Below are 17,641 nucleotides of genomic sequence, written 5' to 3'. Positions count from 1 at the left end.
TCCCTCCATCCCCTATTCAAGGTCAAAAAAGGCACACATAATTGAGAACCTTCCATCCATCCAACAAATCTTCAAATCATTTGTATCCATCCAAACATTCTTTCCCCCTCCAAGAAATTTGGATGCCAAGAATAAATTTTATAAGTATAGCAATGCACATGTATTCAAGGATCAACATGTCCATTCTAATCGACATGTCAAAACAAAGAAAAATATGATCCAAAAAAAAATGTCCAAAAGGCCACAAAGGCCCACCCTTGTGCAAGCAATGCGTTCCAAAGAACCACAAAAGAATGAAAAGTAAAAAACAATGTGGATTCCCAAGCGGCTTCTTGAAGCACGAGAATCTAAAGAAGTATTTAAAAATCTATTCCTCCATCACCTCCATCATCCATTTTGGGTCCTTGTATCCCAAAATCATCATGCTTTCCTCCTTCCAAATAATCCAAAATCCACTTTTCTTCCATCAATCCACCACCCCTCAAGGTGTGTCCCAATGTTGATTTTGCCAACATTTCCATTAGATCAAGCCCAAATTTTCCAATAACCTATCCATTATCCAATGCATATTTTCCATCCTTGTGTCCTTCCAATCCAATCTTTTGCATAAATCCTTACCTTAGTTCCATCTCATTTCCATGTCATTATCCTACCAATGTCTTTGAGCATACTTTTAAATGTCATGGCCCATTTTCAAAGATACCATCTAGACAATGGGATGCTTGAGTTCTTCCATCCTCAATTAAGTGTCCATTTTCTTCCAAAAAGTCAAAAATGCAAAAAAATTGAAAAAGTCAAAATACAAAAAAAAAAAACAGAAAAAAAGAAAAAAAAAGAGCAAAGAAAAATAATTCATCCTTTGTTGAAAACCAGACAAACAGGCGCCTTGGGAAAGTACCATGATGAAAACTTGACAAACAAGCATCATGCGTAATCCATCAACTTTTTGCATACCATACTTGGGGGCAGGTTTCATTTTTCTATCTTATCATATCTTATCACCCTCCATTAAATCCCATTAGCTCTCATGTCCATACTCCCTTTTCACCTTAGATCTTGACAAGGCTGATGATCTTTATGAATGTCATATATCCTATTCACAACTTTTAGTCTATCATAGATTTTGGTCTTTATCCATTTTCTTATTATAACCTTTTGTCCATATTCCTTGGCTTATTGCAACCTTCTACCACTATCCCTTAGCCTATCACAACCTTCTATTCATATCCCTTATCCATTTTTGATCTTGCTTGTCCTATCCATATCATATCATTGTCCATACACCCGTCCTTTGATCTTGATCTGACATAAGGACATAAAATGCAAAACATGGATTCAAAAACCTCTTGACATGTCCCTCATGCCATGTCATTTGTTTTACATTATCATATCCAATCCATTATCCCATCATGCGATATCCCTTGGGAATTGAATCTGACTGGTCTCCATAACAAATGGCCTCTATCAAGTCCCCTATCCACCAACATTTCATCAAAGCTTCTTTGTCCATCTGTCTGGATCTATCCATATTCCTTGCCTTGCTAGACATTGAGGGCAAAATCATAAAAAAAATTCAAAACAATCAAATAAAGTCCTGAAAAAATCCATAAAAATCAAATAATGTCTTGAAAAAAATCACTAAAAATCAAATAAAGTCCTGAAAAAATCAATAAAAATCAAATAAAGTCTTGAAAAAAATCTGTTAAAAATTGTAAAACGTCCTGAAAAAAGTCCAAAATATAAAATGTCCTGAAATAATCCAAAAACATTCATAAAATGTCTTGAAAAATAAAAGCACAAAAAAAAAAAAGGTTCAAAACCCTAAAAATTGGAAAACATCAAAATCCAAAACAAACGCCTTCATTTCATTTCGCCAATAAATTGTCCCCTTTGTACATAGATAGACATCTATGTAGACATTAGATAGAAAACACATAAAACATTGCGCTTCGCAAATCATGCATCCATAGATGAACTATTCAACCAACCAAGCATTCGAACTGATCAAACTTGTCCTATCAATCAATAATATCAACATTATCAGTCCTTTGTCAACATTATCATGGGTCTTATGCAGGGTGTGATATACTCGAAACCAAACTATGTCTTGTCTTAGATGGGGTACTACATTCCCTGAAACTAGTCAGCATGATCGTCTTATTATCAACTAAACATTATCACTTTTGACAACAAGATCATAATGGTGCTTAACTTGTTTGGATTTGTGAATCTTATTTTTCATTTATTTATCTTTGCTCATGTTCTTATGCTGCTCAATGACATCATTGAGTGATTTAGAGTGGTTGGGATGGCTCATGGTCTTTTGCTTTTGTCTTCTATTTGTGGGGTGTTTCATAACATTCTGTGGCAAGTATGCCTTAGGATGGTTGAACCATTCCTTGTATGCAACACGTGTCTTACACAAAGGGATTGTATTATCAACCTAGCTTTCAGTGCCATGGTGTGCTGGATCGACTTTTCCATATCAAATAAAGGTTCTCACCTACTATTAGCATTTGTGAAAGCAAGATTTTATCACACTAATCATTCTTCACTTCTTACTTGCATTTCTTCCAGCCAACATTTTTTCTATCCCATCAATCATTCTATCTATTCATCAAATCAATCATTATCCTGATATCTATTCTCTTTGATCAATCGATAATTTCTTCATTTGATATCAATCAACCCTTTTTTACAATCAATTAACATTCTTCTCTTCTTACTAGCATTTTTCTCTTTCATCATATTGTCCCTTTAATCGAGCATTCTTCTCTTCTTTCGAGAGATCTTTCATTTCTTTCATACATAAACCATCTTTCGAGGGGGCATCTTACCTCCATCTTGTCGTTTACTGGGGCATAACTTTTTTCTCAATTTTCTTTGAAACAACTCTCATAATTGCATTGTCTCAAAGAGGGGCAAAATGTAGACACTAAAAAATGGTCAACACCTATGTCTCCTATTTATTCCGCTTTTCTTAATTTTTTATTCTTTTGTTTTATCCTCTTATGTGGAGATATTTAATAATTTTTAATTATTAAAATCTTCCTAATTTTCAAATTTGGAAACTAATATCTTTCCTTGATTTTCAAAATTCAATCGTTTTGGCAATATCTCATTAATCTTAATTTTCAAATTAAAAAACGAGGTATGCATCTTCAAAAATCTGCTTTTTATGAGAGGATAATTTATTTATTTTTAATTCTTCTATTTATCTTTTCGAATGAAGATATTTAATAATTTTTAATTATTAAATTCTTCCTGATATTTTCAACTTGCTAATTTTGTATTTATGAGAAGATAAAGATTTTATTATTTATTCTCATAATATCTTCCCATTTGCTTTCTTCTATCCTCATCCTTCCCTGAATGGCAACTCTATTGTGCACTCGATCAGGTCCGTCCATCTAACAAAAAAAATCTTTTCAATCTTAGCCATCCAATCAATCTCAATTTTTCTATAAATTGAGCCATTTTCTTATTCAATTTCAACCATGCTTCAAGTATCCTTATGCTGTCTAATTTTCTATCATTTTTCCATCAACTTGCTTTCATTTGCACTTGCATTTGTAGGTGATGTCCACATAATTTGAAGGAGAAAGAAGAACAATGGAAGGGAATGGGAGAAACATTTGTGTTGGTTTGCATTTATTTTAAATGTTTTGTTTCCATACTTTTATTGAATGTGTTAGGAATATTCTCATAGCATTTAACTTTGTGGTTGGCTAATTTGTGTTATGATTTCCTTTGCTTAATTTCCTACATCACAAAAATTAATGGTAGAAGTAATGGGGATTGTAAAGTGAATGCTATTAATGATTTTGAATTGAGTGGATATTAATTTGATGTGAGAGTTGCATTTAGATATTTGAAATTATTGGCATGATTGAATTTAATTTAAAATTATGTTTATTTTCTTTTGTTTTATTAATTATGCTTATTTTATTTAATTATACTGAATATGTTAAATTTTTTATTTTATTAATTATTTTTCTATTTAATTTAATAATGCTTAATATGTTATATTGATAAACATGGTGAGCTTGAGTGTTGTTTTACAATTTATACAAGTCAAATTTCCATAAAGATGGGTGTAGTTGGACATGGTGGAACTAGAAGTTGGTGAACCAGGGATGAGAAGTTGAACAATATTGTTTGTAATATGGTGAAATGTGTTTGGAAGTTGGTCATCCATCACATCTATAATGGGTCAAATGTGAACTAGTTGTATACATGTTTAATCACTATTTTGTACAAGTGGTTATTTATGAAAATAAAAATGTCTATTTAAATTCACCTATATTTGGGAAAGTGGAATGTAATGACCATATCATTGATCAAGTATTCACCTATTTTTGTTTACATATTATAAATCAAGTATTCAACCACAAGAAAGATAGAATAGGGTGACTTGATAGGGTGCCTTAAAGATCCTCTACCCTAGGCCCAAAAGCAAATATATCGTCCCTCTTGGCCACATGTGGCCCGTGCCATCCATATGAAGTGGTGTACCTAGTGAAGTGTCCTATAACCGTTCACCCTCATCTTGTCATCATCCTAGTTTCTTTATGATTGATCCTCTTGCATTGGTGAGCCAAGATGAAAAATAGGGGAGAGATTGCAGAGAGTGCCCTAGAAACCATCTCTTCCTAGACCCAAAGACCATACCCTTTGTAGTCCTTTGGCCTCTATGGGCTCATCTTGTCCCAGTTTGAGGTGTTGTATCTAAAAGAGTGTCCATACATCGTACCCCTTCACCATGTTTAGAAATGTTGTAATAAATATTTATGTTCACTATAATATTAATGAATTACTATTAACTGCATTAGGTAATGTTTTAACATCATTATATTCTTTAGCAACATTATTTTATATTATCATTTATGTAGTGAATGTTATCAGTATTGACAGTATTTAATGTTATCAACTTTGTCTTGCATTAACACCTAAATAACGAGACCGCTGCTCTAATAATAAGAGGACTCCTTCTTTTGCCATTGGTCTGGGTCTGATCGGTTTTACGAAAAATTGTGAAGTATTAAGAATAAGACAATTTTCTCTGCGTTAGATTCCTTAATGCATTTAGAGATGGTGCAAATATGGGTGTTGTGGAGGGGACATGACAGGATTTCGTGTGCAGACGTTCAGAATGAAATCTTCAAGAAGAGGAATAGAGATCTCTTTATATATATATATATTTCTAATCTTTAACCTTTTGCAATCATCCTTGTGAGCTGGAGTCTACAATGAAACTTTGCAAAGATCAACATGCGGAGAATTTATTTTGGGTGATGCTGATTGCCCACTTTTTCAGGTGCTCTGTATCCTTAGAGAACACATCAGAAGCTAGAAATAACATCGAAAAGTTTTACGAGTCTTCTAAATCATTCACTAGTAATATCCAATAACCCTCTAGTAAGGCTAACACACACCCAAAAGTTCAGTGGCAACTGCAATGCAAGAGAACCCAAAAATGGGGTCATTACATTTACCTAGTCTGTAATACGAGAAAAAAGAAATAGATAAAAAATTGTAACATCAAAAACTTTTCCAAAATGTTTCCCTTTGGTGATGCTTGGCTATATGAAATCCTTTAAAATAACATTTCAACTTTGTTTTGAAAAGATGGAACCTTTGTTATCAAGTTCCTCTAAAATACCTCTCATACCTGTATCTACCAAGGTTCTTCTTGGGCACCTGGGGTTGCCTATGAGTCCTTTTGCCGAAGAGGGACCCTAGGTGACCCTAGGCTGAACCCAAGAGCTGCTAAAAAAAAATAGAAAAAAATTATGCCTTAATTTAGGCTTGGTGGAAATTTTTTCACAACTAGCTATTTCATGTGTAGAAGGATGTGAGCCAAAGTCTCTATAAATGAGAGTGGCACTCCAGTTAATTGTGGTTCAAATGAAATTGAACCAAATGTTGACCTTGATGCTTTTGATGAAGAAGAATATGAAGAATATTAAATATTGATCATAATTGTGGATTTTCATCATGTAATGGCATTATGAGACTTGAGTATTTTTGGTTTTTTGTAAATTATGAACGTGAGGTATTTAAATATTTTATTTATTGACAATTATGAGTATCAATATTCTTATAATTTATAATTTAAACATGTATATTCCCATATCTGTAACCAAGGAAAAAAAAATGTCATCCATCATACTAGGTTTTGTTACTTGTACCAGAACTAATAACTTAAATTAGAACCTTTTCCCTGAGTGGCAACAATGATTATCATAGTATAATATTCAACTTTCCTTCCAAAAAAAATGACACAATTGCATGATCATGAACTAAATAAAGTGTTAAATATAATGAATGCTATAGAATATTTCTACAACTTGGAAAGACATGACCACCCAAAATAAAATTACTATTTATTTTCAGGCAAATAAATATGACATCAATCAATAATTTCTAGATATTTGCTGGAAATTTTTTTTTCTATACAATATATTGAAAATATTACTATAGTTCCCAAAATCAAACTTTATCTTCAAATATAGAAAAGGTCACAAATCAAATTGGAAGTTATAAATCTTTTCAAGTTTGCAATACTACAAGAGAAATTTAGATAATTGAAAATAAATGCTAAAAACCTCACACTCAAAATTGAAACATTGAAATCAAAATCTATTGAAACACATTTTCAATCGGTGTATAGAACTACACTCTAAAAACAAGAGGGATTTTATTCCATCAAGAAGAGCATTAAAATGCACATTCAATCTTGAAAAATAAATTGTTTCAAAAAACATGAAGGCCCTTTTCTAAAACTTCCTACTTATAAGCCTTATTCAAGAAAATAAAATAATATTATTTCTTTTTAAAAATAAAATAATATTATTTCTTTTTAATAATTATCTCCTCAAAATTTTAAAAATATAAATAAATGCCTTTTTTATAACTTTTTGCAGCATGGATCTAACAATAATTATTTTAATCACTTAAAATATCTTTCTAAATAATTAGTATAAATTAATTTTCAATATAAGATTTTTTTTTTTACAACTTAAATTAATTATTTAATTACTTCTAAATTTTGATATGGGGACATGGAAGTGGACAAGAGAACCCGATTTTCATGAAATTGAGGACTATAATAGCACCTAAAATTGTTAAAGCATTTTCTCATGTTTTAATATGTTTGGGTTGCCTATTTCCACACTTTTAAATCATGAATTTGTGTTTATTTTATACTTTTTGAAATTTAGGTTTTGGTTTTATTTTTCTATAGTTTTCCATCCATCAAAGGATAATGAAATCAAAGTGATAGATATCATCTTTTTATATATATGTTCACAATCATGATTATTCATGCACTTCAGATGAAATTTTGGCCTTTAGCAAACGTGTTTTGTATTTCCTCATTAGATATGACCTAGTTTATAGATCTACTTTCATCCCATTTCAAGTAGTGTATCACAAAATGGGATAATATTTGGAAATCCACCAATATTCTTAGCATCTTTACAAGTAAATATTTCATTAGTGAATTCAAAGGTAGAAAAGGAAGATAAGTTATTGTTGTATATTAATTTCTCAAGAATTTCAATGGCGATAGGTTATTCCTCTCATAAATAATATTTTTTTTAATTTATTTATGATAACTGGCTAAAGTATGATTTATGGATTGATTTGAAATATGATCCTCCTCTTTTATTTTGTCAAATATTTATATTCAGAAAAATACTTATTTTCAAAACCATAGTGTGAAGCTGAATGTGGAAAGGCAAATCTATTATGATATTATAGACATTAAAAAAAAAAATCTTCAAAATTTGAATGATAGAATTCCTTCACAGTAAAAAAACAACTTGATGCTACTCAAAATTTCAAACGAATTGTGACATTCTGGTGTGCTATGCAAATAAAACTACACACCAAAATTAAAAAAAAACAAAAACAAATATCAACATGAGAATAATCCTGCATGCATAGATATTATGAATCCCATGTTTTTCATTGTTATATTTCAGAAGTAGGAGTTTCAAGGCACAATACATTTAACTTACAGTTTTTCCAACTGATCCAGATTACCAAGTTCTGGCGGCAATGTTCCATTAAGATTGTTTGTCGAAAAGCTCCTGAATTGGGAATAAAACAATCATAAGTAATATTTGGAGGCTTCACCATTTGAATACTACTTTGAGCAATTGTAAAGCCAACTGCTTATAAATGACATGAAAAGGACAACCATACAAAGATTTAAACACAAATTATTCAACTTGAATAGGGTGCACTTAAAAGATTAAGACATTTCTTCCAAAAGAACATGGATATAATATACGCAATTGATCCAGGTGGATTTTCACTGAAAATAGTAAATGCTTCCCCATCTTTCTCTCGACCAGTCTGGCTCCAAGGATCTCGTGATACAAAATGGCAAGTTTAATATTTGTTAAGTGTGAGCCATGGAAATAGGGGCTTAGGTTTATCCGAGTCCACACACACCCACCAATTTACATTGTTTTAAAATCAAACAAACAAAACCTGATCAGATCATATTTATAGCCCCAACTAATAATGTAAGGCATGGGTATTATGGGGATATAAAGATTATATTGTGAGCCCGGATTTATAAGGGTCATTATTTTTAAAGGGGTAGGTTTATTTTAGAAGATTTATATGTTGTAAATAGAGGATATGGTTGATTTTCCAAATCATATGGTTTTAAGTCATATTGGGTAAAATTTGTGTATTAAAGGAGGGGTAAGTTGTGAGGTAGAGGTAGAAGTGAATTGCAGGAAATTGGGAGAGAGTTGAAGATTGGAGATTCGGTGAGAAAATTTCTTTTGGATGTTTGATAGTGAATGGTTCATATTTGTGCATTGGGAGCTTGAATTCAAGCTTGTTGCACGTGGGAGAAGGACTTTGCAATTCATTATCATTTGAAGAGAATTTTTTTTGGTGAAGCGAGAGGGCGCTATTGTGGAGTTTGGTGCTTCACTCCTGCACTTCGAAAAGTGGCGTTGTGCGGATAGGAGTGGCTTTGATACTCTTTGTAAACTCTTTTTTTGAGCACAATTGGATCAGTCTCACCCAGTTGGGCAAATCCAGAGACGTAGTCACCTTGTGGTGAACTCTGTAATCAAATCATGTTGTTTGTGTCTCCTTTCTCTTCCTCTCTAGTTTTTCTATTTCATCACTTCAATTTATTTGTAATTAAACAATTATGTACATGCTAATTTCAATTTGTTAAGTATTGTAATGTTAGCATTTTTATGCAATCAGTCATAGATCCTTAATCAGACCAGCAATTCACACACAGAAAAAATAGTTGGAATAAATGATATAAATTGGATCCAGTTGTGATGTAACTTACTTCACCATCATTGTAGAAACTCTAAGAAGCTTCTAAGATCCCTAGAGAATTTTCCTTATATAATTTGATCACTTCTAACTTATATATATGAGTGAAGAAGAATTGTAAAACTATCTATAAAGTGTTGAAAAAGGTACAGAGAATCTAGGAAGTAGGAGAAAAAACCAAAGTTTTCTGCGAATTATGTTTTGAGAGATGGTTCTGTGCTGGACTAAACTTGTCCTAATTAACAAATGATGGATTCAATTTTGATTGAACCTTTGCCAGAAAACTAGCAATTGGTTACATACAAATGCCTTGAATAGAATTATCATTGAAACACAAACCAGTAATATATTCAAACATGTTCAGATCTGAAACACCAAATTGCAACACAAACATCTAATTTTGCACAGCTGTATGCCAACTGTTTGACAAAATGCACATGGAGGGCAAGGTGCAATATGTCTCCTCTTTCTATTATTCTATTCTATCTATCAAACAATCTCAATAACACATTTAAAAAAAAATACAAGCGCTGTATATTAAATGGTACTAAAACAATGTATCCTACCATCCTGGAGGGTACAATATGACAAAACAATGATATGTCAGGTTGGGAACAATCACCATATCCATTGTATTATTGCAATAACAGGTCTGCTCCAAATTTAATTACAGGGGAATAGAGAGTTTCAGAGAGACACAATACAGAAAATATGGGTGACAGGAATGCGAGAGATCTAAGAGAAGAAAGATTTATGAATTTGTTGGACATCTTGGTTAGAGGGCAACAAGTTGCAGAACAAAGGGCACGATAACAAAATCAGCATTTGGATTTATTAACAAAAATGATGGCTCGACAAATGCAGGGATAAATATTGGTGCAAACAATACCAATAATGGAGGTAACCGTTATCTATCAGATATGCACCCTTACTAAGTCATTTACTTAGCTATTTGTTGATACATAAAACAATCCTAGGTCTATGGGCTGCCTGAAAGATGGAGTGAATCTTTAGAGTAAGCTTCATATGTGTGTGCCTTCCTAATGTATGCCTTATGTCTTCAAATGCTTCGCATCAAACATGATGTCTTCAAAATGCTTCGCATCAAACATGATGTGTTTTTAACAAGTTTATTTCATGTGCGTTTAAGTGTAAGAACTCGACGAGCATAGCAAGTTTGCCTATAAATTGTCATAGAATGTGAAAGGAAGTATGTGGAGAATGTTATGAAACAAAGATAACAAGTGTCACATAGTGGCCAGTACTTGCCTTGTAGTTGAAATAGTAGTTTATTAATTGTAATTGAAATATTACATTATGATTACCATGTAAATAAGAATATTAATATTATGTAATATTTAATGAATATGTATTATTAATGTAAATGTGTGTAATAATTCATTTACTATGTTTATGAAACTGATTACATAATACTATAGAGTTTCAGTCATAAACTCATATAATTAATTGTAATTAATATATTATTTAATTTAATTTAATTTAATTTATATTATTTATCTTTCTTGTTAATTTGTAGTTGAAATAGTAATTTATTAATTGTAACTAATATATTGTTTAATTTAATTTATTTTGTTTTATATATCTTTCTACAATTGTGTTGTATTAAATGTATAATTATTAAATATTTTGTGAATAACACATTAATAACTATATTTTAATTATGGTATGTGAAGGTTTTGCTGATCAAGAAAATATGTAATTACATCTTAGCCGCATTAACTCTAATCATAATATTAACCATAACCTTAATACTAATTAAACCCTAACCCTATAATTCCATTTTAAATCTTAGAAACACCAACTCCAATCTTAATTGAACCCTATTATTAACTCTAACCCTAATATTTTTAATTAAACATTTTTAATTATTATAATAAGAAAAACAAGAACATGAATTTACAATAAAAATAATATAAGAAAAAGATAATATAATAAACAATTTTCTATTGTAATAATTAAAATTGCATTGTTATTAATATACTATTTTATATTATTATTAAATTATTATTAGTATATTATCATTTTTATATTATTAAATTATAGTTAGTATTGTTACTTTAATTTGTATTATTATATTATTATGAAAATAGAAATATTAAAGTATTTTTTTTTTCATAATTTTCTCTTAAATATTCATGTTGAAGATAAATTCAAAAATATGTCAAAATATATTATAGTGTAAAAATTTAATGTTATTTATAATGTCAAATATAAATTAAAAATAAGACTTTTAATGACGAATAATAATAATAGCAATCTAAAAAAAATCACCCAATCAAACAATTAATAGTTTTATTAATATATAAATAATAAACAATTAATAATTTTGACTAAAGAAAATCTTATTAAATACTAAAATCAATCTATATTATTTCCAGCTATATAGTTGCCACTAAATCCATTTATTTTGGATTTCCTAAAAATCCGCTCTATAATAGCTAAATTGTATTTAGCCAATAAGTGTACACAAAAATAAATTTCATAATTTCTAATGTTAAAAATTGTACAACTAGGCTTTGGTAAATAAAAAGATTTAAAAAATTAAAACTTGTTTGTGATTGGTTCACATTAACTTTTTTAATAACTAGTTAGCTGGAAAAACAAAAAACTCTTTACAATAGTATTGCCTAACGACAAGTACTAATAATAGCCATTCACGATAAAACAATAATTATTAATATAATTTTTTAGTGGTTTATCCACTTTTATCAAAAATAAAATAAAAGATAGTCATTCACGATATATTCCTGACAAACAATAGCAAGAGGACAATAGTCATAAAATCATGTAAGGAGTAGTCTATAATGACTGTACACATTCACAAACCCAAAAAATACTAGACAATAAATTGTACTCCCACTTTGGATGATGGTGTCAACCTTATGATATTAAGACTATATTGACCATGTGGCAAATAATTTAACAACTCTTCAAAGAAGTCATGGTAGTACAGAGTTGAATATACCCAGGATATTGAAAGAAACATCATTAATGCATAATCTTCAATTCATAAGGTATATCAAAGTAACGTAGCAGAAGCGAATCACAAGGAGGAACTAAAGATTACAAATCTCCAAAGGTTAATTTAAGATCCTTCATATTGGCAATAATTCTGTTGATAAGATTAAAACCAACATTTCTTCAGGACAAGTAATCTTGGGTGGGATGGACTATAATGTCACCTTTTTGAAATAAGATTTAATAATAAATAATAATAATAAAATTAAAATATAAAAATAATAATAATATAATATAATATAACATAATTGCAAGTTAATTAAGTTTAATGAAAGGTCAAGAGACATGCCATGAAGAGTTGTGTCTCCTTTAAACATAGATATAGAAGGGAGAAGAGTTCATTCCAAAGAGGATATGGAGGAAGGAAAAAAAGAATGGAGCATAGGAATAAGGAAGGATAAATGGAAGAAGAATGAATTAGAAGGAAATGAGAAAGTGGGTCTTTCAAAAGGTAATAATTATGAAAGGTTGCACCTCTCTCAAAGGGTAGAAATAATGAAAGGTTGTGACTCTTTTGAAGGAGGGTAATTGTGAAGGGTTGTGACTCTCTCAAAGGGCAAAAATGATGAAGGGTGGCAACTCTTTCAAAGGGGTGATAATTATGAAAGGTTGTCTCTCTCTCAAGTGCAAAAATGTAGGGTTGTGACTCTTTTGAAGGGGGATAATTGCGAAAGGTTGTGACCATTGCAAAAGGGAAGGCATGATGAAGAGGTGTGGCTCTCTCTCATATAGGAAGATATGAAGGGAAGAAGGTTGCATTTGAGGAGGACATCTAAGGGAGATCAACTTGGGAAATAATTTATTATTTTAAAGGTAGTAATGAAGGATGGTGACTCAATTATAATGAAGGGTGGTGACTCAAACCTTATAAAATGTGGTGAGCCTTTCACCAATGAAGTATGGAAGACATCTTTCGAGTCATTCAAGGATCACTTATCAATCATCATTCCAATCATTCAAACCAAGCACACAATCAATCAATAAATCAACATTCATTCAATCATCATTCACCATTGTATCAAACCAGCCTTCATTACATTATCACTCACCAATACCTCAAATCATACAATCAATCGATCAAGTAGAGGGTCAGTGCAAGATGAGTCCACTTTTTGGCCAAAAAGTGGAAATGTTTTCCCTGATTTTCAGATTTTGTCTCATTTGAGCTTAAATTTTGAAACACTTAGAGATTGAATCTTGGAAAAAGTCAGTAATATAAAACATAGCCCTCTGAGTGTAGTTTCCAAATATATAATTTATTTTAATACCCACATAATAAAAAATAACTTTTTAAATGGAGTTCTGAAAACTATGTTTTAAAAATGCCTGTTTCAGGACCATACCATGCATGTGTACGACACACACTTTTTGACACAATTAAAATTATTTTCTCAAACCGTTTTGGGAAATGGTTTGTAACACACTGAAGATTGATGAGCATATTTTTTTGTATTTTTTTTTCTAATATTTTTTTTAATTAATTTTTTAATGGCCGTAATTATCTTTTTAAAAATTTGACGTGTACGACCCACATAATTTGATGTAAACTTAACATTTTTTGATTTTTTTTTTTTTAAATACAAAAGAATTTTGTGTAGATTGATGACATATAATTTTTTTTCCAAAATTCTTTAAAATAAAAAAGTTATTAAATTAACAAAATTAGTTAATATTTCAAATTTATGGACCCGATTTAGTATAAATTAAATGAAAAATAGTTAAAATAATCAATTTTTAAATAAATTTATATATTTAAAATCTAGACAGTATAATCTGAAATGGGTTTTAATTTCGTATAAAAATTCTCTAATTAGAGGTGCGTAAACTATTTCTGAAGTTCATATTTGTGCTTTCATTCATGGAGATTTGAATTTGCAGGTCCATGTCTCAGGTGTGGCCATCCTAGGCCTAATCCCGAGCCAAGTGGCGGGTTGTGGAATCAAATTCCACAAAACAGGCCCCCGTTTTCAAACAAGGGCGGATTGTGGAAAAAAAAGAAAAATGCCATTTAGAAACGGGGGCCCGCTTTTAAACAAAACGGGGGCCCGTTTTTAGAAACGGGCCCCGTTTTTTAAAACGGGCCCCCGTTTTGTTTAAAAGCGGGCCCCCGTTTTAGAACAAAACGGGGGCCCATTTTTAAACAAAACGGGCCCCCGTTACCTTTCGGCTTGGGGGCCCGAAGCACAAACGGGCCCCCGTTTATAAGAGCGCATTTTCCAATGCGCGGACTTCCGTGAATTTGTGACTCATTACCTTGCACTTGCCCTAGAGATTTGACATAAGGGAATAACATTTAGGCACAATGTATTATACAAGTAAATGGTATGAAATCAAAATGTTTTATGTATCAATCTTCTATATACATTTATAAACATTGATTCTAAAATTATTATATATAGCATAATATTAGAATCAATGCCTATGAATGCATATAGAAGGTTGATGCTAAAGCACTTTTAGAATCAAATGTCTATGAGAGTATATAGAAGATTGATGCATAAAACACTTTGATTTCAATATATATATATAAGCATAATTTTAGAATTAATGTCACTAAATGTATATAGAAGATTGATGCATAAAACACTTTGATTTCATACATTCATAGACATTGATTTTAAAATTATGCTCTTATATATATATATATATATATATATATATATATATATATATATATATATATATATATATATATATATATATATATATATATATATATATATATATATATATATATATATAATCACTTAGATATAAAGTTGGTGGAAATAAGCTAAGGAGATGTAGTTTACTAGTTCCCTCAAACTAAGTAGAACACCCCAAGGGATGGAACTTGTCATAGTGGGATGTTCCTACCACTTATGGGCTGAGGGGCAAGTTGTCAGAGTTGGATGCTATACACTCTTGGGCTTACTTGGGCTGAGTAGTTAATTGGTGCTCTTTCGAGTTTTCCTATTAAGCTAAACTATGATTGATTATGTTGTAGTTAGCTAGTAATATTGTTTATCATTTGATATAATGTATTTGTTCACTAATCCATGTATTTATTCATTGATTCTTAAGTTTATTAATGATTAGATGAAGTTACTTTTGTATGTTATAGTTAAAGGATAAATTATATTGTTGGAATTGTTAATTTTGACACAAACAGCTTAATCCTGATTTGGGGACATTACATTGGAGAATATTGCTTCTTCATTTTTGGTTTGTGAGGAGGAAAACCCTTGCAAACAACATTCTCCACATTGTTAAGAGATACAGTTTGGAGAATAATCTGGTGATTTCATTTAGAAGTCACATTTGGACATATTTGAGTTTTCATTTTTTGATTTGCAAAGCTTATTGAATATCAGATTTGAAGAGAACAATTTTGAAGAAGATTGATGAGGGTTGAATTTCTATTTTGCTGCTTGTATCTTCTCCCTTGCCGGCTGTACTATTTTTTAGCCAGCTATACCACTTTTGAAGGGTCAATGTGAGGGTTCTAGTTCAGCCGTTGGGGTTTAAGGAACTGATATCTGCATTCACTGAAGATCTTACTTGATGTTTGTCACTTCTAAACCCAACCATATCATTTTGGAGTATTTCAGTGAAGAACCTATGGTCTGCAACTTGTGTTTGCTGGTTATTATTGCTGCAGTTATTTATTTTCATTACCAGTAAATGGGTATGTTGTATTTAAGTTTATAATTAGATTTATCCATCGAAATATCTTCAATTTTATCTTTGTATTATACTTTCAGTTTATTACTAATTTTAAGAAGTGAAGATTACATGTATTTCCTTAAATTTACTTTTATAGTATTGTATTTGTTGCCATATAAATTCGCTCTTTCTAATATTCTATTATCTCTATCGAACATTCCTGATACTTAAAAAGCAAAACAAAAAGACAAAGAGATAAAAGGGTTCTTATTTTTTTTTTGGTCGGTAAAGGCAGAGCCATAATTATATTGATTATGCAAAATTTACAGAGCTAAGATAGCTAATAGATTTTTAATAGAATTCAAAATGGAAGCATTTGTATGCCTTCTTATAAGTGAAGAAGGAATGCAACTAGGTAGTCCATGGAAGGCATAAGGTGTCCTTCTGAATTTAGCATATAAGTCTAAATATTTCTTTAAAAAGAACTTAAAGTCTAAATGGCAGAAGCTTGTTGCCCTATTAACATAAATTATGCTGATTAGAACAAAATACTCACTCGAGAGTCAAAACAGTAAGCTTTAAACAGAACTAAAAGGGGACCTAGCTTGCAATTTCCTTGTGGGCTTCAGATTGCAGGTGCTCATTCCTCGCTCTCCCATGACCTCTGCTCAAAGGGCGACCCCTACCACGACCTAGTCTGGACCTGCGATGACCCCTGCTAGTGCCACCCCTGCATGCCTGTTCCATTTGAGGGTTCTCATATTTTTCTTTCAGAGGCAGAATCCCGTTGAGTCTTGCAAATTGAATTAGGTCGTCCTCTTTGCCCGAGTCTTTTGAATTATCTCCCAAGAACCGCCATTTAAGGTAGCCAAGTCCAACTCCAGCGAAAACCCGATGCCTATCCAAATCCTTTCCTTTCAAGTCAAGCAGGAAAGGACAATAGTTAATTAGTTCTCCATGGGCATTGAATAGGATCCTATCGCCTGGCCGAGGGGTCCCAGAGTCATGAATTGCCTTATTTAGGATTTCTTGGAGCTCTTGGGTGACCTCCTCTGGAAAAATCTTCTTCGTGAGGGTTGTTGTGACCATTTCACACATCGCCCCATGCAAATGGGGACCCCCCTCTTTTTGCTCGTTTTTCGCTCGCCTTTCGCTTTATTTTTTAGGGTTTTGTTAGTTTGTCAGTTGTTTGGATTTAGGGTCAAGCCTTAGGGCTTCCGTTACCGTCTTTTCAGGCCAGAATCCAGTCAGTTTTGAGAGCTTTTTGAGCTTCCTTTTGTAGGATGCAATTTTGAATTAAATGAATTCGCCAGAATGGTCTATTTTCAATTGGAATGTTGAATGCAGAGTCTAAATTTGTCTAAGTGTTGATGATGAAATGTGAATTTTTTTGTCTAATTGAGTAATTTTGGCTAAATTTTGAGTTTTTTGATTTTTGATCCTGGGCATTGGGAATGATTTGTTTTTTGCCTCGTGAAGTGATTAAATTTGTGAAATCTTGATATTTTGGCCTGTAGGAGCAAAATCGCTCCTGTCCCTCAGTCAAGGACCGGAGCTCGTTTTCAAAAACCTCACTGTCTCTGCAGGATCAAGATGATTTTTCGATTGGAGGTAATAAAGAAAGGCGTGATCTTTC

At 31.4% G+C, this 17,641-nt stretch overlaps 1 protein-coding gene across 3 annotated transcripts in view; it reads right to left on the bottom strand.

The window, feature by feature from the left end:
- LOC131053394 (probable LRR receptor-like serine/threonine-protein kinase At1g56130) overlaps positions 1-17,641 on the bottom strand; it is a 130,479-nt gene that overhangs the window by 78,498 nt on the left and 34,340 nt on the right. For all 3 annotated transcript variants that reach the window (XM_057987995.2, XM_057987996.2, XM_057987997.2), the window contains exon 6: positions 8,025-8,096. In XM_057987995.2, coding sequence (XP_057843978.2) covers positions 8,025-8,096 — 72 coding nt within the window. The remainder of the gene's footprint in view (positions 1-8,024; positions 8,097-17,641) is intronic.

Source organism: Cryptomeria japonica, chromosome 11 (genome assembly GCF_030272615.1).
Source record: "Cryptomeria japonica chromosome 11, Sugi_1.0, whole genome shotgun sequence".
NCBI classification, from domain to species: Eukaryota; Viridiplantae; Streptophyta; class Pinopsida; order Cupressales; family Cupressaceae; genus Cryptomeria; species Cryptomeria japonica.
The sequence above is the reverse complement of the archived record's forward strand: the minus strand, read 5'-3'. Positions and strand labels throughout refer to the sequence as shown.